Genomic DNA, 24,073 nt, shown 5'->3' with positions numbered 1-24,073 from the left:
AGCTACACTTCCAAGTATGATAGTCATTATGTATGTTCAACAACAGCTGTGCTACGGTGGAATAAGTTGAAGCATTGCAAGAAAAGGTTGCACGGACACTTGAAAATCTCTGAACGGCTGCGGGGGATGACTCGGATGGCGCACACCCTCTCCGTATTCTCTGTATTGTGTTATGACACCAGTGCTCGTAAGGACATACGCAGAATTTACAATCACAAAAAGTAAATGTCAGAAATAGATTCTTACTGTGCAGCGTCACTGTGTTGCTTAACTGCCTTCCCAGCAGCCTTGTAACACTTAATTCTCCCGGTGACCTTTGACCTGGAAGGCCCTAGTATCTGCTGCTGTTGATATTAGCAGACATTAATTTTTTCATCACATTCCAAATCCAAAGTAATCTGTTTTCTTAAGCTTTCTATGGGATTGTGGTCCTTTATGGGAATCTTCAGGCTTAATGTGAGGTGAGGGATGGTTGTGGGTGTCAAGGTGACCACCCACACTGGACATGAACACACTGGACTGAGCTCTACAGTCAGTCTGACAGGCTGATTGAAAAAAGAACAGAGTGTGAGTCGGTGCAGGTCCCAGTTCTTTCTGTCATGTTGTTTGTGCAGTTTTGTTTCCTTTGGGCTCAAGTGACACTCTGATTATTCACAAGGAAGTTCTGTTGATTTGTTACAAGACGTACTGCTCTGACTGTGTAAATGTTTTCTGTTGTTGTACTTGTTTTTACCTTCATTCTCACTGAGAAGCCAAATTTTTTGACTGATCCATACAGTTTTACACCTTCACACCTGCAAGCTGCCACCTGGAAGCTCTGATCGTGTCTGTGTGGAATAGTGACATATAAAAAAAGTTCTCATTAGCCTGAATCTAATTTCAAAATAAAAGTTTTGGGGAAATGTCTAATGCCACACATTTGATGATGCAGTACCTACAGCTACTACAATGCAAACTAATTAATTCATTGATATTTCACGTCGTAACAAACCACCTAAATGTGTCTTGGAATAAAGTCAATTGGGTCGAATTGTGTTAGTCACATACTTGCTTTGTTGTCTGACGCTAATGTGTGACAGTATTTAATCTTTTTAGCTTCATAACTGTGGGCATCATGTGTATATTCACTAGACTAAATGTTGTGTTGTATTGTCTTAGGTCTTTGACTTTTATTAACCCAGATTTCCTCCAAAACAGGCTCTAACTATCTATCTTAAGATTTTCTGAATTGTTATCGCAGTGAATTTGTTGTCCAGCACTGCTCTGCACTGTTTCACAATATTTTCCAGCTAACAATAGCGATAAGATCGAACAATTCTGGAGCTTGGCCAATTCTCAGGATTAAAAATCAGCATACATACCTCGACCCTTGGCATTTCAACTTTTTTTTTTTTCCAATCTGTCTTTGCCTTGGGCTGTGTGTTTTTTGAAGTTGTGCAAATACTGCAAGACTAAATTTAAAATCAAATAATATACTCCTTAAATTAAAACTTTGGTATTTGTAATGCAAATTGGAAAAGCGATGCTTTTGAAACCTAATGACATGTCACGTGATCCCTTGGAGCACCTTAAGTTGTTCGCACGCTTTGTCTCCGCAACATTTTAAAAGCTGCAGAAAGCACAAAGAAAATATATTCTTGCAGAAAATGCACTGTGTTAGCACAAAAGTGTGTTTTTATTCATCTACACGTGTGACATTTGTACAACAGTGACTTTACTATTGTTGTCTTTTAAACACAATTCAGACACATCAGTTTGTCCGAATCAGATTTTTCCATTAGAATAAACAACCCTGAGAAAGAGGCAGCTCCCAACTTGTTTAAATAGCATGGGGAAATTTTAGATTTTGTCAGTTTAGGAAGAATAGCATCTTTTAATCTCCCTGAATTTTGGATGCCAGTACTGAAATCCGATAATCTTGCATTAAAAAAACATTATGTTCCCACATGGTGGCTGCTGGATTGAGCAATATGCTGCAACTTAGAGGTAAATACAGGACAAAGATTGTTTTGTCAGAGGTAGAATAACTCTATGTTATTAGCATTTAGTCCTTTTACAGTTCAAGTCAATTCACGTCTTTTGCACAGATAATAATATGTAAATAAGAGATGAGTGCTAGCATGTGCATCATTTGTCAATCCTTGATGTAAACTGCTCAACCTGTCACTGTAATACAGTTTTAACTCAGCTTCCTTATCACTATTTCCCATCCTGTCAGGTTATTAAAGGCCTTCTGAAGAAGTCTATGACATTATCTGGCATATACACTAATTAACTCTGGGGCTTTTTCTTCCTCTTGCCGGAGGATCTCTTGATTTGACCTGCCAAGCTTTTACTAACCTGTAACTCTAGTGCACCATCTGTCACACAGTGCACAGTGACTCCACTGAGCATGTCTTCCACATACAAATGTTGTAGTAACCAATCACAGCCACAAGGTGTTGTTATGGAGCAGTGAAACAGTACTGCAGACAGGAAACTGTGCTTCCCATACTGAAAACCTACTGTGTATTCATCTATTTATCTGATTCTAATTTGCATGACTGTTATATTTTTTGCTAAATCAAGTAAATAATTTAGCGCCATCTATCAAAAAGGAAATGTTAAAAAGAAAGAATACATCTCTGTGAACAAAAGAAATATTAGACGTCCTGTCGCATCTTTTTGGTACGTTTGTGTCAGTAGATCAGTATAAAATCAAGTCTGTGTCAAACTTCAAGCTGCTTGACCAGTACGAACACACACACACACACACACACACACACACACACACGCACACACACACACACACACCCAACCTGCTGTACATCACAATGGTACTTCCCAGGTATTATTATTATTTATTTGACTTGCAAATGACAGCAACTCTTCAAGAAGACTTCTGCAGTCGCTAAGGTCAGTGTGTGTAGATGTGGGCGGTGGTTGATGAGTAGATGTGTGAACATGTTTAACTGTGGGTGTTTTGTGTGTAATCTGTGAACATGTGTCTTTATCAGTAGGTGTGGTGGTCAAAGGTCTAATCTTGTGTCGAACTTTTGATTCACACCTTTTGAAGAGACAACATTACCCCGGAAACTGGTGGAAAAAAACAACTGCAGCATCAGTCTAGTGGTTCGCTGGGTGCCAGACTGACAGAATCATACACATCTCACACGAGGCATTTAGACGCATGTTTACTGAAGGGGTAATCAAATGAGCAGAGAAATAAACAAAACAAACACACACTGGCGCCTTTTTCCCCCCATAAATATACTGGTTTTCTTTTCCATCTTCTTGAGAAACCTGACAAGCTCCTCTGAGGTTCACTGACCGAAATGAGAAAGCATTTCTTTCACCTTTGCCTGAGTGTCACAGTACATTGTGGATATTTCTCATTCTTCTTCTTTCTTAACTGCAACTAGATATGTATGTTCCTCTAATAATGTGTCAAACTGGTTTTACACAGCAAATGTTCCCAGACCTCTTGACTAAGAACTCCAGCTGTCTCTTAGCACCATGAGCTGGCCTGGGGCAAACAGAAATGAACTTTACGTGATTGAGTAACATAGAACTTTTTAAATTTTCCTTTAATTTTACTTATTAGAAAGAGTGGAAAGCTCAGGTTTTGATGTCCAGGTAAACATAGCAGAATGGGATGGCGATTAAATCTTTCACGTATTTTGGTCTCAAAGTCAACATCTGTCTCAGCACACATGCATAAAAGCCTTTAACTTTAACTTGTTTAGCATCAGGTACAGTCAATCTCTCCTAGAAACAACGCTGTGGGCCTGTTTTGAATAAATGTTGGAGGAACCAGCAAGTTAGCTTGAAACACAGAGAACAGCACCACCTTCAAAAACACATGCATTCAGGGAAGCGACTCACTGACGGTGATCTCAGATGACTACACGCATGTCATTGTACATTCCAAGGTTATACAGTTATTACATTGCTGGTTACAGAAATAGTTTTGACATGAAGCTATGCATTTAGGGGAGAGCTGTTCTAAACGAAGTAATTTTGGTTCCTTAACTGTTCTTTGCATTTGTGAACATGGAAATACGTCCATCGCTTTTCCAGCCAGGCCTCATGTAAAACACATGGCCCCTGCTTGTTCATTTGACTACTTGTGACTTGGTACAATACGTAATGTAACTCTTTGACTCTTTCACATGAGGCTGAAAATGTCTTTCTGTGTCTCTCCGTTAATAAGTAATGTATTCCATCCTAACGCAAAAACTGGCAACTTGTAATGCCATGCGGAGCTACAATCGTGATAAGAAACCTCAAAAAGTAGCTACCAAACTGTTTTACTGAATCAAAGCATGAAAATGCCATGAAACTGTCCATCCAGAGTAAGACTCACTTTATCCTTCACTATGAATCATGACTATTCAGCTGTGCAGAACAGTGGGGCTTTATATCCTCTCTGTACATTATCATACCACAACATCAGCATAAGGACTGGATGTAGCTTAGCTCCTTCCTGAAAATGCAGATTCTATTTCATGATAGAATTTAATATGATTCATGTTAAATCTATTAGTAAAACATACAATGATAGATCTTCTTCAACTGCTTTAGACAGAAGAACAAGGGGGAAATATTGTTTTACTGTAACTGACCTTTTTAAAGAAAAACTAATGGTGGGTGTTAGATGATCCACATTCCACAAGCATTTTTATGGAGCGAGAGAAGAGAAAAATGAGGTTTACAAACCTAAAGGGCGAACAGGAAATGACAATGAAGGCAGGGTTTCATACCAGAGCAGCTGAGTCACTGACACAGTAATTTTACTACATATTTCTGGACACATATGGAAGATTTATTTCTAACATTATAATTTGGTAAAGGTGCAGATTGGTGTGGATCAGCATTTTTAAAACCATTATAACCATTAATTAATAGTGAAACATTTGTGTTATGCCTGTAAACAAATAAGACAATAGAGGAGACAAAGTTTGTCTTGTTGTCGTGCATCGCAGGTGAGGCTTTCTGGCCGCATCATCGCTATTCAAATCCCAACCTAACCCACTGCCCCCTGTGTGCACCTGGCGTATGTGAGCTCACCTGTTACGTGTGTGTATTGTGGTGACTATGTGTCATGCATATTTGCATACCTCCATATTACATGCCTGTTCATGTGTGGGCGTGGGCTTTTCAGAGATAATTTGCATGTGTATGCGACATCCACGCGTTGCAGTCACGATCAAATGCGGTGCTGATCCATTCCACAGACGGGGGGCTGCAGGCCTCTGAGAAGACTGCCTTGTTGTACATCCCACTGTGTGTAACACAAGTCGACTGACTCCACTGGCCGTGCACATGGACCACCTTTGATCTCCAATGCTGACCTTTCCTAGAGAGCAAAGGGTACCTGAGTCATGCAAGCCAACATCACATGTCACATGTTTTATCCAAAGTCGGTATGGATAACAGATATGTTATCAAATGATAATGGTATTTTCAAAACTGTCCTGATATTGAGTAAATATCCTTCTTCTTGAAGTAGTATTTAATGCATGTGTCTGGTACAGAACTACTGAAACTGCTTGTGACGATTCATATACCAAAGCTTATGAGTTCCATGATTTTTCTCAAATGGTAAGGACATGTGCGTTCGCTCACCCCCTTGCCTTAGCCACTGTTGACTTCCTTTATGTGTGGTAGGCACAGGACCTGGGCAGCAGAGAGAAGACATTTTCTAGCAGCTCTAGCGCTCCATCTTCACTACCTGCTGCTGCTCAATATTTAATGCACTGCATTACAGATGAGCCGCTCTAGGAAGAAATGCCAAGCAAAGTTTCCTTTAAATCATAGTGATTATTTTGATTTTTGTTTTGGAGAACCAACAGTGATGCTGCTGAACCTGCTCCAACTCATCCATAGGATTACACCATCTTTAATGGCAGTTTACAGCAGCACCACTGCTCTCATTCAGTTGTAGTGAGTTGAACATATGCATATGAGCAGTAAAGAAATTATTATGAAAGAAAAGCCAAAATAATGCATCTGAGTATAAAGTTCAGGAAATGATGTGTGTGTAGGTAGGATTGAAAAAAAAATAGGTGACATAATTTGGTCTCATTACAGTACACGAAAGCATCTTAACGTCGAGAAGCTCATTCTGTTTAAGTTAAAAATATGTCCAAGCCTTTAATACGAAGCATGAACGAGGGTCATACATAACAATTTTTTTCAAACTGAGATTGATTAAAAAAATAAAAGTCCTGAATTATGTTTCAGCGTACACAGGACAAAACAGGACCTCCTGTAGAATCATAGATAACCTGGAGAATGCAGACTGATAACTTCAGTAACAACAAACCATGTCAGGCAGCCGTGGCTCTGACCTTTGATCTCTTCCCTGTTGTTTTATTGAAATTTTTTAGATGATTAAGAGGCAGGCAGTTGCGGTAATTTATGTTATGTTATGTTATGTTATGTTATGTTATGTTATGTTATGTTATGTTATGTTATGTTATGTTATGTTATGTTATGTTATGTTATGTTATGTTATGTTATTCTTCTATTTTTGTGTTTTTTTGCCTTTATTTGATCTGTGAAGAGAGACAGAGTGAGAGCGAGCCAGCATGACACACAACAAATGTCTCCAGCTGGACTCAAACTAGTTACACTGAAGAACTGTGGCAAGTGTGTGGCTTTGTTTTATGGGGTTTTGCGAGCCATACACAAACAGGGCTGTCAATATTTGTTGTTAGGAGTACCTGTATGTACAGGCAGGAAAGACAGAAAGAGCAGTGTGCCTTAAGGCAACTTACACTTCAACTTGTAAATCAGCCAAGCACATGGCAGAATGTCTGCTTTCTTTAATTCCAACATACAATAAATAAATAAAGAAACACTGAACACATCAGGGTTTGCTTGATTAGTTCAAAGTGTCCCATTTTAGGCTGTTTGTCATAAATTGCAAAAACCTTTTTACTCACTTTCATATTGAGTACACACACAAAGAAAGATCACTCAACACTAAGTGACACCAAGCATGCATGGAAAAACAAGAAATCCATGTCTCTGCTTTCAGAAAGGAAAAAAGAGCTGCATCAAAGCCAGCGAACACTTGCTCTGTTTATCACGGTGTTATCCAGCTGTTACGATGACAATACACGGAGCTAATGACCTCGTCCAAAATCAAGCCTTTTCTAAAGCAAACTAGTTCGCTCTTTTCTGTGTCGCCATGACTCATGTGCAGGCTGAGCGGTTTGGTTATGTGTGGCACTATTTTGAAAGAGCAGTAGTTCAAAACAGAGGTGGCCATGGAAACTGACAGCGTCCAATGAGAGAATAGGATATGGGTGTGGCCGGCTGACTTGACAAGTGTTTCTGTCCCGTTTGCATACTTCATGTTGGTCAATTAATAACTTTTTTTTTTCCTGCATTCATTATTCCACAGGGAGGGAGGGGAAGAATCCACTGGATGTTTCCAGATAAAGAAACTGTCACGTAATGCAGGGCTTCAAAAAGGCTCAGATGAGGGAGGCTGTGTATGTGGCAAGTGTAAAGCCCCTGCAGAATCAGGCAGTATTTCATTTGTAATTGTTGTTTAGTTTCTCGCTTACATTTACATTTGAATGTGTATGGCTTCTCCATTTGATTGATTTTCTATGCAAAGTCTGCAGATTGATTAGTTCTTTTTTTTTTTAGTCCAAATACTTACCTACACTTTCCCATTATCGATTGCATTATCGTTTTGTCATCTGGGAGGTGAAAATCACACATGAGATGAACTATTTACTGTTCAGTTGAATCTGAAGCGTCGACCATCTGTCTTTGCATTTTGTTAACTTTACAGTTATTACACACGGATGAGCAGCTTCATAAAAAGTCATGTGGTTAGCTTATTAATTGTTAACATGGAGGAAACACAGACACCTACTGTACAGAGTAGCCTGACAGTTTGATAGCGGCATGTCAAAGGGAAGTCACAGGTTTGATCCCACAGCATAAACACATCCTACACAGTTGACTCTAAGCAAATTGCAGATTTAATCTACTCACCTTTGATGGTTGTGATGATCGGACAGGTTCTGCACCAACACTGAGAGATTGAGCAATTAAATCCGCAATTATGCAATAGAATACATTTTTTTGTGGTGCTGACATTTCCTTGAGGAAAGTTTAATGTATTTAGGCTATTTGTTTATTTGTTTTTTATCCTGTTTTGGTTTCATGTGAACTTACCACAGTGATCAACTACAAAAATAAAATCAAACACCAATGAATTGTTGAATCATGAATAGTGGAGTAGTTTAAATACATTTGAAGTCTAAATCTAAAATGTGCATACGGACTTAATAGAAAGAATAGAAATAAGTATACCGTGCTACAATGAAAAAATCAAATGAAGTACCCTACTTTCTTCTTGTTTATTCGGTGTAAGACATTCTGGAGAGCAAGTTATGCTTACAATGTAAACATACACACATATATGGAAGTAAAGGTTCTCAGACAATGCTAAGAATTGTACACATGATTTCTCCCATTATCCTAACTGGTGTTTGAGTAACGTGTATTCAACATCCCAAATTGCTCATTAAGATGCATGAATGTGTGAATGCCACACTGTGCTTTATTCTGCAATGACCTGTTGATCCCGTTGAATAGTGGAGACTAATTAGTCTTTCTATTTATGATTCAGTGAACCTGGTGTCAGATGAAAAGAAATAATTCTTGTATAAAAAATAATAATTTGACTTAGAAAGTCAATTGTGTCCAGGACAAAATTGCACAGCTGATGAAATGGGCTGTAGAGATCTAATGACCTGAAACCCAAATCCAAATAAAACTGCTTGGTGACATGAAGATGCTATAACTGAGGAGTGAGGGCATGTAATGAGGTAGCTAATGTGAATTCAGTGAGGGTCATAAGATAAAAGTTTATTACTGAAGTCATTTTTAGCATTGCATAAGCCTGGAACAATTATTCAACCCTGCTTTACTAATATAGTTCTGTGCAAACATGCATCTTGATTTGTTTATCTGTGGTGATTTAAAAAAAAAAACACACACACAGCAAGAGTGAGCAAGGTAACGACAAAAACATTTGATACTTGAGGAAAAAGTAGGCCGTCTCGCTTGTTACAACCGTGATGTATTCCTCCGCTACGTAGTATATCATGCAATACGGCGAATAGCGACCCAGGCGGAGTGATTTAAGTAAGGACTACACCCAAGCGCCTGTCCGATTGCAGCGGCTTCTCTTCGTTTCCTAGACCAGAAGAAAGCCGGGACGTGAAGGAGCCGGGGAGGGTTTTACTTGTTGGAGGCCCGATCAGCAACTCATAAATACAGCTTCCTCGTCGCCCAGGAGACGTTTGCGACCTAACTTGACCCAATTTACCCTTTCATCTTAGAACTAATTTCATAAATATGTCCTGGCAAAGCTACGTGGACAACCTGATGGCTGATGGCAGCTCCCAGGACGCGGCCATTGTTGGCTACACAGACGCCAAATATGTCTGGGCATCGTTCGTCGGCGGCACCTTCGCCAACATAACGGTTAGTATGTTCTGTGTAGCGATGTCTAAGGGTGGGAAGGGGGTAATGTCCGTTTTTCGCGCTGGTGCGGTTGTCTGCATAGCCAGGCCTTGTTGAATGAAGATAAGGCGAACAGTGTGGTAAGTTACACATGGTGTCCGGTGATCACACACAAGATGCATTGGCACGTATGGACCGCAGCTTTTGCAGCCATCAGTCTGTCCTTTTTATGCAGCTGTATAAAGCATATTGTACACATATGGTGACACCGATGTTAACACAGTTTGTAGAATAATCGCCAGAGCAGGCGGAGATAACCGAAATCTAGAACAAACGGTGCCGCGAACTCGAGCTACAGGGGCTAGCTTAGCAATGCTAATGAGCTAGCTAGCGCTAAGTGGCGTTAGCCGTTTTTTCTTTGCTTGTGATACCGGTCAGATAAGGAGGTCGGACCAGTCGAGGCTAGAAATTATTCAAATCCAATAACCAATAAAATGTGTATTTTAGATTGTGTCCGCGGTGTTTAAACGCTTCTTGTTGATTGAAGCAGTTTTTTAACGGTATTGTTGAGCAGCTCACTTAACGTTAACATTAACGTTGGCTAGCACGCTACATTTCGGTGTTAGCTCAAATCGGGCCGGTCATCCCCGCTGGAAAACCATCAGTAGCCAACGCTAGTAGCGCAGAGTGAGCGGTCGTCGCACGCTTTAGTGGCGTGCTGATGGTCTCTCTCCCTTTTTTCCTACTCGGCTTCTGTGAATCACGCTGCCGCTACCGCCCCAAGATGGCGGGCATACCCCCAGTTTTTATTCATTCTGTTCATGGAAGATGATCGATACTCTGTCTGTCTATTAACATTGGAAGCAGCGTCAAAGCTCTGTTCACTGTAACGTTAGTTTTCATGTGTCTTTGCAGTTACAGCACGAAAACCCGAAACGATTGCGGGTTTTATGTGAATGTAAGTTGGCTAAACAATCGTCCCCGGTGCTTCCTCGAACCTCCATTTTGTCTGATAAATAAATCAGTCAAACATGTCAATATTTGAACGTGAATACGTCCATAATGGTGTGAATCTATCGCCCCTTATTAATCTGACGAGCCTCCTACCCATGAAAAGATAAGCCATGCTCCAGAGTGGACTATGAAAAGTGTGCCACCGGTCGCTAACACTATTGGGGAGTGTCCACTGGCGTTTAGGGCAGGGTAATGCTGTTTCTTTGACAAAATCGCTAAAATAATAAATGCATGTTACCGTATTGTCTTATCCGTGTTGGTACCCCTTGGGAAGCACAGCTAATTCGGCTGCTTACCAGCCTGCTACCTGTGTTAGCCTGATCGTTTTTGCTCAAGCCCGCTGATAACACTTAGTAAACGAGGTGTGCTTTCAGTTGAATGTAGCTGTAAGAGGTTTAATACATATGTAAAACTGCAGTGCAGATTTCATGTCGGAGTGAAGGAATCGGTCCCTGTGGGGTATGAATGTAAGCTAACCCGGCCCCGACATTGGACTAGCCGTCATGCTAATGCTACCAGGACAGTGGAAGTCCTTATAAGTTTCCCGTTGTCTTCTTGAAAGGTTTCGTGTGTGTGCCATGACTGTGCAGTTCTGGACTTGAGGGATGACTGCTTTTCTAACAGATCGGTTTAAACAATAAAGCCGATTTATTAGATGCTTTCTAACAACGGTGTTTTTTTCCTTCATTCTTCGGTAAAGCAGTAGTGGTTAGAAAAATGCTGAGTATTAGCGGTAGCCAGACTGTACAGCAGATTGCTCAGCACAGTGTTGCTGCCTGTTGCAGTGGGCCTCTGAGATTTCAAGACCTCCCATTGATGGTATAATAGTGCTGTGTCTTTAAACAGACTTTTTTTTTTCATGCGTTCAGGGCTGGATATTTCTCTCCACTTAGGCCCTAGTAAATACACAATTACACATATTGCAAGATTTGTTTTTTTAAATGTTACAACTTGATAATTTATTTTGTCTTTAGACTTAACACTGCTCCACTTGAGAAGTTAAGATATGTTTTGGTCTGGTAACCTACTCTACTGTGCTTGATTTGAAATTCTCCAACAAATTTTTTAAATTGTTCTATGAAGGTTAAGTTATTGTCATTCCCATCATTATCTTGTTATGTATACATTTAGTTGAATCCTCAGACCAGCATAATTTAAGAAAATGATATCCAAAAATGGATCATATCTAAAAAAATCTAGACTTGCATTCAGTCAACCACATCTGGAGCTTATATTCCATCCACTTGGTGATAATTTTTAAATTAAACCCTCCACTTATAGGCAAAAATAAATTTTTTCATGTCTTGCAAGTTAATAGACAGTATGTAGTCTTGTAGTGAATCTTGGGGAAAAAAGCCAGACTAAGAGCTTGAGTTGTGAGTTGTTGTATGATATTGATCAAATGTCCACACAGCAGATTATTGGAGGCAAAAATTTGCTTCTTTATGGAATAATGGCATCAACTTTAGTAGTTATTTAGTTAAATTAGTCAATAACTTTTACTCGTGCCTTGAGTTGCAGAGGAACTAAACTTGATCAAAAACAAAAGACTTCAGTGCTCATTATGGTGGAAATGAGAATTCTGCTCAACAAGAATAACAGGACACAGATTTATATTCTGCATGTGAAGTTGTAGACCTGACTTTTGCTTTTGTGGTTTCTTCTAGCCTGATGAAATCGACGTGTTAATAGGAAAGGATCGAGAGGGGTTCTTCACCAGTGGGCTGACCTTAGGCAATAAAAAGTGCTCTGTAATCAGAGACAGCCTCAACATTGACGGTGACTGGACAATGGACATCCGGACAAAGAGTCAAGGAGGAGAGCCAACATACAACATTTCTGTAGGCAGAGCTGGCAAAGGTAAGCACAACAGTCAATTTTGTTTTATTGTATTGTTTTAGTTATACACCTAAGTAGTGCTACAGTGACACCATAGCCTGCTTTGATTAGAGTGCAATTAGTTTAGCTATGTTTATAACTTGTGTTGTTAATGCATGTGGGATAGATCTTGATTGCACCTTTCCTCAATATATGACACAGGTGTAAAAATGTGTCAATTGTAGAATATTAGATAAATGATAAACGATTCAGTGTAATATTTAGAATTATGCTTTCAGCTTTAGAGTAGATGAGTAACTTCATATCAAGAGGTTCTTTAGCTCAGGTTAAAGAGTAATTAGGCTCCACCTCTGTATTGATGCCAATAAGGACAGTTTAGGATTATTTCAAAGATAAGGAAGACTTAACCGCTCTCAAACCAAAGACTTTGATTTCATCTCTAGCAGTTTCCATCATTTAATGTGTGTCCTACTCATCATATGTCTAGACTTTTTGTGTTTAGTGGCTCTAAGCTCAGTGAAGGTATATCGGCTGGATGTATGTCAGCCTGAACAACAATAAGGCTGGCACATTGTTTGTTCTCTGCATAGCTTAAATCTTTGTTACAGAGGTCACAACTCGCTATCTGATTAAAAAGAAGGAAAGCAAGTGGTCTAAAATTATTGGTTCTTTGCTTAAATGAAAAGTCTCCTTGGTTGTATACATTATAAGATTTTCTTCAGTCATTTTTCTACAGATCAGCAAACATACACAATCTGCTGCAAAAAGAAGTGACATTTTGGGGGTGACAGTCCTTTCATTAGCAGTGAAGAATTTTGGTGTATGATACAAACCGAAGTTCCTCGCGAGGAGCTTGCCTGAGAGTTGTGCCAACTTGTGTCGCCTGTCTGGGCCCCAATGCCCCGTCGTCCCCACTTTTCCCACAAACTAAACGTCACAGGTGACGCTATGTTAGAGCAAAATGTTCTTTACTCTTCACACACTGGGCTCACTCTCCGGGGCCAGCATTTTCTTTAAACTTGTTGAACTGCATGCATCTTTTTCCCTGGTTAACACACCCTTTACCCTTATTAAATTATAAATCTATTCCCCTGCTCACATAATTCCACTTGTTTTAAAAGTATTAAGGTACTTCAGGGCTCTTACATGTATTGAGGAGAGGTACTGATGGCATGCTGCTGTATCCGCATGTGTGCTGTATTTTTGTTAGTCAGTAGAAGCTTCACTTTCTTGTTCTTTGCTGCTGGCATGGTGCATTTAGATTGCAGATAAAGCAATAAAGACATCACTTGAAGTGGAGTGCGGTAGACGCAGGGACACTGTAAACTTTACACTTCACGGGTGTAAATTGAGGCTAGGAAATAATTACATGTTTCAGCCTATGTTTTTAGATGTGTCGTCACATTCCTGTCAATATTTCAATAGATTTTCCACACAAGTGTTTGAGGAAGATAATGTGAATATACTGATTTTAAAGCTATTAAAATATTTAGCCCATCTAAATTATTTAGTTAAACCAGCGGTGGCCAATCCCGGTCCTTGAGGGCCACTGTCCTGCTTGTTTTTCAACCATCCCTCCTCTTACAGCTTCTGTTGCACATGATTCAGGTAGGTAGGGCAGGGATATTTGGGAAAACAAGCAGTATAGTGGCCCTCAAGAACCAGGATAGGCCAACCTTGGTTTAAATGTCTGAGAATGGTTATTGATGCACTCGCTGCACGATTGCTTTTCTGATACTTGGAAAGCAGCAAGTTGGAAACATGTTCATGCAGGAATTGGGTTTAGAGTATTATCTAAAGCAAACATTTTGTTTGTTCTGATGTTAGAATTACTCCTGTAGTGATTTTTACCTTTAGGGCAGGCCATGCAAATGTGAACTTTCATTATCATTAATTTAAACAATATTAAATTTCAGTTTCGCACTAAGTGGAGGTCAGGATATACAGCTATACAGACACCCAGCTTTGCAGTTTGCATGCATCCTTTTACATGTATTTTCCTCCTGTCTTTCTAATCTTAATGTGACATGTCTTGTTTCACCAGCAGTACAGATAAGAAAATGAATGTTTAGGCTTGACAGCCTTCAGACTAAAGGCGCCTTTATGTTTTTGTGCTATTGTCCTCCTTCATAGCAGTCTTGTCTGCATGCTGCTTTGATTCTGTGCTCTTCACTATTGACTTGTGTGATCTCCACACCTTCTCTAAATGTTCCTTCTGTCTCTTTTCTTTCAGTCTTGGTCTTGGTAATGGGCAAAGAAGGGGTCCATGGAGGCGGATTGAATAAGAAGGCATACTCGATGGCAAAATACTTAAGGGATTCAGGGTTTTAGTTTAGTTTTGCTGTAGCTTTTGCAGTGTTGAGGGAGAGAAGGAAAACTAATGAAAAGGAAAACAAAAAATACAAAACTTACTAAAAAAAGGTTAAAAAATTACTGTCAAGCCCACGTTTTTCCCCCAAACAGTCTTAAAACAAAATCCCAGGAGTATTTCTAACATAGCACAGGGTTCTGGCTCTGTCTTCAACAGTGTAGCCCCATGTTTAGAAGGTGGCAATAAAAAAGTATTTTCCAGCCCAGCTATCACCATGTCTGTTCATTTATTTTGTGTTTTTTTTTCCTTTGTGTACTCCAGCATTGGTTTTTGTCATGGGGAAGGAAGGTGTCCATGGAGGGCAGCTCAACAAGAAAGCATATCAGATGGCTGATTACCTGAGGAAGTCCGGATACTAAAGCAGCCTGTACCCAGCCACCTAGCAGCTCACCCTTACCACCCTGTTGCATTTCACACTACTTCCAGTCCTAGTTGTTACTAGTAGTTACTTTATTTTACTTTTTCTGCCTTCACTCCTTCCAATTTGTTATCCCACTTTTTGTTATCTTCCCAAACCCCTGTCCCTTTCCCCTCTCCCCTCCACACACTTGCGCTGTGTATTCTTCACCCTCTTAAGCACTATAAGTTGATCCATAGCAAAGATGAGCATGTTGCTAACAGGATGTCATGACAAATCTGTACTTAACTGAGACCAGCAAAATAATTCTGGCCAAACTCTTGATAATAAAGGCTGTAATGTCAATTTGAAGCAGGTATTTTTCTGTTTTGGTGCCCATTTCATAATCCCTCCCAAAACCAATCGCGCACACACTCCCTCCCCAAGCAGCCGATGCCTTTGGTATACTTGAGCACTAACCAACCTTGTTGTGTCTTCCTCCTGTATTTTCCCCTCAGTTATATCTGGAAGGGGTCACATCTAGTCCAATTGTCATTTCCACTCCTAACACCCACCAAAACCTCCCCTTCCCATGCCCCACACCCAGCCAAAGTGTTCAGTTCCATATCCCCATCTTGTTTGCTCAAGACAGGCAACATTACAAGCATTAGACTAAACACTACACATCACCCAAACGGTGCCCCAACACCTTTCCCTTCAGATTCACCACTCTGTCCTGAATATGTTTTGTTAAGGAGGATCATGAACTGGATTTATGAGCGTTGGTGTTGTCCAGATGCTGGTAGCCTCTTCTCCAATCATCACAACCTCCCTGACGACACTAAAACCCCATGGACATTCCACAATGGCTCAGGCACTTAATACTGTTTTTGTTTGCCAGCTCCTGTAATATATATTTTTTTTATTTGTTGTTGAAAGGCTGCCATTTTGGACAGTAGATATCCCCGCGTATAACCATCTGGAGTGTGTCCAGTTACTTTCTTCTTCTTCTTTTTTTTTTTTTTTTTTTTTTTTTTTTTAATAGGACCAAGTGTAGTCGAAGCTCGGGTGTTTATACAAATGCTCAAAATCATGTGAAGGATGACTGCTAACTTTTTCATGAAGGAAACACTAACCAGACAGTAATACTTACTGTGGTTAAAAATATGAAGCTACAGGGGAGGTAAGGGTGGGAGTATCAGTAAAATTCTCACTTCATTGTTCTTGTTTTCTTGTTCAGAAAACAGCTGCATTTGTACAAACCCATGCTGTGTTGATAACTACAAAACTGTGGAATAAATTGCCTTCTACTCTAGTCAACTGAGCTCTGGGGTATCACATGGTCTGTCCACGCTCAGTACTGCTGACTAACGTCCAACTCAAAAACAAAAAAAGAAAACACTATCAAAAGTAGAAATGACACTCAATGGGAGATGGGGATTGGTTGGAACAAAGACGCTCATGGTTGTCTTGTGGAAACTTAACTGCAGAACCTGTGTATCCTGTGCCATAATGTAGAGAGATCTGTTGCTGTTGTAAGATGGATTTTACCCACTGTCCACTAAGTCATGTCATTGGCACTTTTCTTTTTTTTTTTTTTTTTTTTTTATAAAAGCTTCAGCTCCACTCTTTAGGCCTTGTGGAATATGTGTACTCAAATGTTTCAAGTCCTGTTTGCTGATTTGTTCATTTCTTTATCCTCACCACTTTTTTTTTTTTTTTTTTTTTCTCTTACATCTGGGATACAGTCTCTTTAATGCATCTGATTTCATATGCATAAAACCAAGAAATGCCATAAATTGATTTATCACCTTGTTTACAGACAGATCAAAATAAATTTATTCCAACCAGATAAGTGTTTTGTCCTCTTTCATACCCAAAACTATCAAACTGAGTTGGCTGGTTCAGCCGTGGTCACCGTACAGTTCACTAACATCTTTCCTTGTGGTGGTTTTAAAATGGATGCGTTTCAGTTCCCATTCACCTTGGAAATTGTACTTTATGAAACTTTTACCTTCAGGTTGATTGTTAGTCGTTGATCTAAATCTGTCAGATTTTGGGTGGACTTTAATTAAACTAATGCCATCTAATCACTGCATGTTTGCAATGTTCAATTCACTGATTTTAGAGCCGACTCAGTTCTGGATGCTGCAGTTTGTGGGGCTGTCCAACTATCCATCATACTTAATTTAATTTGACCCACTAAGATTCAGAGTTCATCTCAGGCTCTAATCTTAGCTTACAAGATATGGAAGTGTCCATTTAGTAGCTCTGGGAGACTCTGATGGGTCATGTGATCTTCATCAGCAGCTTTTAGGCTACAGAGATCGAACACTAATATGAACATTGCATTTTCATGACAGCTGGACAGATTAACAGATGTATTCAGTGACGCTGACAATCTGGATCTTTCACTATGTGGCTGTTCATTGTCACAGTTGACCTTAAGTTTCCTCTTAAACCATGATTCCCCACTTTTGTTTGTATGCTGGAGGATTTAAACCTGGATGACGATGAAATTATCAAAGATTAGCTCCTAACTTTTTTCCCTGAACGATCTTAATTTGTTAAATCTGTAAGTGCAGTGAAAACTACAGCCCCTTGCTCAGAAATGTACTGGAGTGTCAGTGAAAAGTAAAACAAGTTGATCAGAATTGTACCTGAGTAAGCATATTTAGTTACAGTCCACTGCTGATTAAGATCATGTGATATTATTGGAAGCTGCAGAGCAGCTACTAAATGACCCGTGAGGTGACGAAGCTTTGTCAGCTTGAGGCATTTTTTCTAAGTTGGAGCGTCGGTGAAACCCCCCTTTGTTTCATCTGTCATACGGCGACAGAGAGGTGACATGGAAACATGTGCCCCAGGCAGACATGAGCAAAAGAGGCTGTAGTTTGTTGGCACTGTAAACCCTCATGTATAGTTAAAATTGCTTATTATTCGTTAATTCCCACAACGTCTTGCTAAATGAGCCATAAATAAGCAGGCTGATTTGTATTAGATAAGGTCAGTGGATTGTGGCACATAAGAATTTTACTGGAGCGGCTTCGTTTCCTCCAGCTGAACACACAGCGGCTAATGTTGAGTATTCATGTAAACGATTTAAAGGATGGAAGTTTGGATTGTTAGTAAATCATCAACAGAGGAGAAGTTTACTTATCGGGTGTCATTTTCATTTTATTGAAGTGAATTCATACTGAGAACAGATACATGAGCGACGAAACACTGATGTAAGACAAAAATACATCGACTGAAAAAGGCAAAAGGATTTTTTAAACAAGAGAAATCATTATTGGAGAAACAAGAACATTGAGCCTATTCGCTATAAACGGTACTAAAATGAAATAAGGTCAGTTAAGTGTGTATTATAAGACCTATCAACCAATAACTGCGTGGGTTAAATGAAGTGATAGGTCTGGAGCAGCCAGAAGACGTTTACCACAGGCAACGTGGACGCAGTTTTCACTCAAGTGTCTCAACACTTTGAACTAGTGTAACCCACAAACGTAAAGTGACGTCACGTGGAGAGCACAATCTTCACATCGGATGTGCGTCTCGATCTGTTTCGCCTTCAGTTTCTCTTACTGTGAATCAATCTGTGGCACAAAACGCAGGCGGGACCGCCGAGGCCCCCCTCGTACAGAAGCGTAGAAATAAATTGGCAAAACCATATTGCTGTGGTTTAAATGTTTCCTATACTCAGTTAATGTTAGTTCTTTTAAATGTTTAGTTCTACAAAACAAGATGCTGCATAGCGCTTCAGGGTGTAGCAAGAAAATGTATGTACAGTGACAACTTCCCAATCCTATATGACAGAAGGCAATCAAAGCTAAAAATGTAACTTACTGTGATCTAAACCTATATTTACACAGTCCGTTTACTCAACTTTGTGTCATGTGATCATGTGATTGTGACCTCTGGATTTTTCCACTCATCTGTGTGTCGTGTTTTGACCAATCAGAGTACAGAGCAACAGTCTGCTGTACGTCAGTGTCGTTAATCCTTTCGAATCTGCCGAGTAACCGTCAAAATGCTCCCTGACTTCCTGTCCCACACGTGGGACTTTGCCCATAATCATGGAGAACATAAAACAATAGATTTGTATTGAACTTGTAGGGAGGATACAATGTTTTGTTAGCAGTGACAGAAGAATTCAGGTGATGAATCTATTACGTGCCCTCAACAAAAGTCTCAAGCAGCTGCGAGGTTGAGGAGGGCGGGGTTTTTGGTGGCCGACTAGGTCAGCCAACGATCAGTCAAGCTCGGGGCAGGTCGTGCTCGTGGTCCTCAGAGCAGGGCTGCTGCATCTGTACCACCACGGTCTCCACGGTGACCTCTTCTTCGCTGTCGCTCGTGTCCAGATCGTCGTCCTCGTACTCGGAGGACTCCTGGTCGTGCTCGGAGCGCGACGCTCCCGACATAGTGCCGAAGGAGTGGGCGCTGGTGGAGGCCAGCGAGCGCAGCAACGGGGTGCTTTCAGACACCTCCTCGTTCTCCTCGGGGCTGCTCTCCCCCTCCGAATCTGAGTCGGAGTCGCCCTGCGAGGGGACCACCTTCTGCTTGCACACTGGGCAGGTCTTCTTGGTTTTGGTCAGCCAGGGGTCCACACACTTGCTGTGGTAGGCTGAGGACAACAACAGAGGTTACGGTTCCAGATTCATACCTTTCTAATGGCCTAATGATCACTCATTTTCCCATGACTGATGCCATGGGAAAATGAGTGAACGATCACGGTAAATAATAAAAAGCTGGTAACAAATTAACTTGTGGTATTAGTACATATAATTCACCAACTCAGGAAAAGTGGGTTTAGTGTGAAGTTACTGAGCCACCGTGTTGGTCACGGTGCACATACATGATGTTGGCTTGTCTCCTAAATCCAGATGTTCTTCTAACGTAAAGAGCAAAGATGAATAAGGCATGAGAACAGGATCATACTGGTTATTTGTTATCTACAGAATAAAAGACGTTCTGGTTCTGTCTGCGTGACCTTTGTCGGCAGTACGTGCAGCTCTTTGGTTTGATGTGTCAGGATCCTGGGGAAGGGTCTGATTTATGGGTCATGCATATTGCAGGAGAGTTCGCACTCACCATGAGAACAGGGCAGGACTCGGAGTTTGTCTCCTTCTTCATAGTCGTCCAGGCAGATGGCGCAAACATCGTAGCTGTCCCCTGGGTCAAAAACACAAAACGCAGAAGTTGATGTAATATTGGTGTAACTGCTTTTAATGGACCACATTTGTCAAAAAGCACTTTACAGAGCAGTAATGTTAATTTCTTATCTTAGTGGCCAGTGGAGGTGCATTATAGTCAGTTAACTAAACACCTTTGACAGATTCATTGTTGACTCACAGTTTAAGCTGCATGGGTACTTATTTCAGCTGCTACCAGACAGAAGACACTTCAATAAGTGTCTGTCACTCGTCACTGTGACCAAATGATTTTCTAATTATTTGTGAATGCACACTCTAATTATTGCTCCCTTATGAAGCTGGTACCTAGTGGACAAGTTCAATAATCCACAATGACTCATACAGTCTATATAAATAATGCATTAAAGGTTCTCACACAGTTGATGAACACAGTGTGCTCTGGAGACAGAGGTGAAAAGTTTTAGGACATCACGTGTGTCTGTGACGTGTCAGGAACTTCAGCTGCCTCATGAATCTTATTTCCTTTTTTTTTATTTGCCAAATAAAGTATGTTCCCTCTAACGCCCACCCACTCCTCCGCCTGCAAGCGAAGTCACTGCTTCACAGCCAGCACCGCGTTTCCTGATGTTACAGGAGGTGCAAAGCCCGTCTACGCACTGAAAGCTCAGGAATTTATCAACGCACCCCCTTTCGAATTCCACAGCAGTCTTCTCCTGTTCCTTCCTCTTCCCTGGCCATGAAGGGGGGGGGGGGGGGGCTGTACGTCGGTGTGTTTATGTAAGCTCTAAATGAGCATGTTTTCCCCAACTGGACTCTCTGTGTCCGTGCCAGGGCTGCATGTGACCGTATAAGGATGGGGAGTCACACAGACCACAGCCTCCTTCCTCCTCTTCCTCCTCCTTCTCTTTTCTCTGAGCATCAGCAACTTAAACTCATTTGAGCACAGCTGATATTTTCAACCATGCTCCGTTTTCCTCTTCACACTTTTAGTTCCATTTTTTCTCTCCAAACATCACTTCACACTTTCAGTCCCGCCCTACCCACCACCACCATCCAAACAGCACCACAACTATCATTCCCGTCTTATTTAACCCGTCACCCTGCTTCTTTTTCCTCTTTCTCGTTCTCTCGGGTCAGCGTTGGACAGTCGGGTTGAGGGAAAGGGAAAGTTTATACAGGCACGGATCCAGTGTAAATGCTCAACTGTGGCACTAACAGAGAGAAGCAGAGAGAAAAGGTTCAGCGACTTTCTGAACTTAAAGACTTCTTTGAGGAAATAATGAGCCGGGCTGAATATCTTTTGAAATATTTAACTAGGAATGACGTAACACCCCTTAATAAAGGCCATTTCTGGTGGATTTCAACTGAAGTCTTACTTGCAGAACACATCATTTCGGTGCCTTCTGTTTTGTTTTTAGCTCCATAGTAGCATAATAGCACTCTGATCCATTTAAATCCAAAACACATTTGCTAATAAAGGTGTATTGTAAACTGTGAAGCCTGAATGACACAGGACTCAGAGGAGCGGTGTGCAGCAAAACAGAAGTCAGTCTGTCTGTTCATCCCTCGTCATGGAACAATTTATTCCAATCCTGCTGATCAAAGTGCTTCGCTCCTCCTTTCTAGAAGCTCCAACCACAGACCAGCTTTGTTATGTCTTTACTGTGACCTGCACATCTGAGATTCGGTTTTGTTATGAAGTCTGTTACTCGTCACATATCAAGCCCAATGTTGGGTGTTCTGTGATATTTGGGTTAAGTCAGCTCTGACTTCTTAGTGTAGTGAAATATATTTTGGCTGTGTATATGTTTCAGATGCTGGGAATCCCTTACATCTCATTTTTGGGCCAGTAGCACATCTTAAAAGAACTTGTAAGCCAGTGCAGCTCTCCACCCTCCCTGTATTTTTCATTAATCAGCCAGCCTGCCAGCATTCCTGGCTCTCAGAGGAACCACGCTGTCCTACTGAACTTCAGATGAGCAGTGAATCTGTGTAGCAGAGTGGGAGCGAGCAAGGAAATGAAAGAGATGGTGACAGAAACACAGAGTTACAAGAAGAAGAAGAAGAAGAAAAAAAAAGCACATTTCTTCAGTGCTCGAGCCAACCAGACAAGGGCAAGTGGCACCGAGGCGAGTGGAGTAAGAGACAGAGGGAGCGCCTGTGTGCTGACATCAACATGCCTCACACACTGACGGCCGAGACACTGCAGCTGCTCTGTTCTGTGTCTTTGTGAGCTCCCTGCCTCTGGTTTGGAAGACGAAAGCTGAGGGAAGGGGTGGAGCGACTCATCATACGCAGGGAGGGATCAGACTGGAGGTCAGGGGTCAGAGGCAGAGTCCAGTCTCTCTCAATCTCAGTTGAGGGTCCAAACCATCCCTCTCCATTTCCTGAGTTCACTGTGTGTGTGTTTTTTTTTTTTTTTTTACATTTTGTAGCTTCAGTGTCTGCTAGACGCAGGTTACTGGCAGAACCCACAGGACCAAAGCTCACTGTCAAAGTGGGGATGACGCAACGCTCTGCAATAAAAGCAGAGTGTAAATCAAGCTAATGGCAGAGCGGTGCTGTATGCTGACAGCTGTGGCAGCTGCTGTTACATAATCCTGTACATTGACACAGATCTTATATTGCTGCTGCCCAGACTGGTATTGTGCAGCAATTACACGGGTACCGCGCTTTTCATTAAGGCATTGTGCACCATCAATACAGAGCCTCTTTGTGTTGTCTACTGTTTGTTTCAGCCAGACTCTCATTTCCATACGTGCAAGTCTGATGTTATTCGATGCCCAACATCACCACTTGTGAGGCGCTACCATAAACATCAGCATGCTATCTGCTATAATATTAAAACTATACCAGCATCTGTATGCATCAGTTAAGTAGCAGCAGAAGAAAGGAATACACGAGAAGGATACGAAACAATCAATAAAACTGTTCGCAGAAGTGATAGATTCAGTAAATGTCTGATTTTGTCAGTGTAAGCTCCTCTGCCAGAGAAGGTAGATCGTGGGCAGATACACTCATCAGCAGAAAGGCATCCTGCCAACACAGCAGCAGCCCAGGCTGTAGCTGATCAGCTGGTTAACATCTTCCCAAAGTGATTTCACTCACTCTGAAAAAACATCGCACCATGTTGCATTTATACACACTCCCGCCTCCAATTCACACTAATGAAGTACAGATGCATTTGAACAGATGAAAAGTCAGGTGTGGTCCCCGAAATGTCTCCGTAAGACCTTAAACATACATTATTTCTCTTTTACACATCTTTATGAAACTTAGGATCCTTATGAAAAAAGTAAAAATAAACTTCTCAAATACCACACTAGATGGTCACAGACTGCAGCTTTAAAAAACAACACAGCATCGCATTTTCACTATAGCTGCATCCGTTTAAAGCCCCCAGAGCCCCCAAGCTCAGCATTATCCGCTGTAGCTCAGGCCAAGGGTGCCATTAGGCATCCTTCCCACTCTGTGCTGCACACACACATGTACTGTTTGAACACCCAAGTTCGAGGACACTGCCCAAAAACATCAGGGTGGGAATTGGAACTGTTGGCCTGATGAGCTAATCTAGCATCATATTTAACAGACTCACAGTATGTATAGTAGCTCTGCCCTGAATCTGTAACGCGTCATTTAAATACGTCAAGTCCACAGGGTGCAGGACTGCAAAGCTCACAATGAACACCTGTCTGAATTTAGTGTAAACTCCCATCAGAAGACTATTCAACTGATTCAACATTGCTCTCCTATCAAATCAACACAGCAGACCTCATCTTTTTTAATTCCTTGTTCTGCCTCGTCTAAACAAAGCCTACATTGCCCACAATGCAACTTGACTGCAGAACTGTCAGACTCAGGTTTATTACGCTGCAAGTATCC

General features: G+C 41.1%; 2 protein-coding genes across 3 annotated transcripts in view; one reads left to right on the top strand and one right to left on the bottom strand.

The window, feature by feature from the left end:
• The first annotated feature begins 9,155 nt into the window (after nt 1-9,155).
• Nucleotides 9,156-16,893, top strand: pfn2 (profilin 2). Of its 2 annotated transcripts, none has more exons than XM_026345859.1 (3): nt 9,156-9,498; nt 12,159-12,351; nt 14,564-14,949. In XM_026345859.1, exons 1-3 carry the CDS (start codon nt 9,370-9,372, stop codon nt 14,659-14,661), a joined length of 420 nt encoding a protein of 139 aa, XP_026201644.1. In that variant the 5' UTR covers nt 9,156-9,369; the 3' UTR covers nt 14,662-14,949. The 2 variants fall into 2 exon arrangements, with proteins under 2 accessions (XP_026201644.1, XP_026201643.1); XM_026345858.2 differs by lacking the exon at nt 14,564-14,949 and adding an exon at nt 14,963-16,893 and having other exon boundaries at nt 9,161-9,498.
• A 1,304-nt stretch (nt 16,894-18,197) lies between these two features.
• The window catches only part of rnf13 (ring finger protein 13), a 32,056-nt gene continuing 26,180 nt past the window's right edge, over nt 18,198-24,073 (bottom strand). The window contains exons 9-10 of the mRNA XM_026345316.1: nt 20,130-20,210; nt 18,198-19,662 (exon numbers count right to left, since the gene is read on the bottom strand). Coding sequence (XP_026201101.1) covers nt 19,295-19,662; nt 20,130-20,210 — 449 coding nt within the window. The 3' untranslated portion in view covers nt 18,198-19,294. The remainder of the gene's footprint in view (nt 19,663-20,129; nt 20,211-24,073) is intronic.

This window comes from Anabas testudineus, chromosome 4 (assembly GCF_900324465.2).
Source record: "Anabas testudineus chromosome 4, fAnaTes1.2, whole genome shotgun sequence".
Lineage (NCBI taxonomy): Eukaryota > Metazoa > Chordata > Actinopteri > Anabantiformes > Anabantidae > Anabas > Anabas testudineus.
The sequence above is the reverse complement of the archived record's forward strand: the minus strand, read 5'-3'. Positions and strand labels throughout refer to the sequence as shown.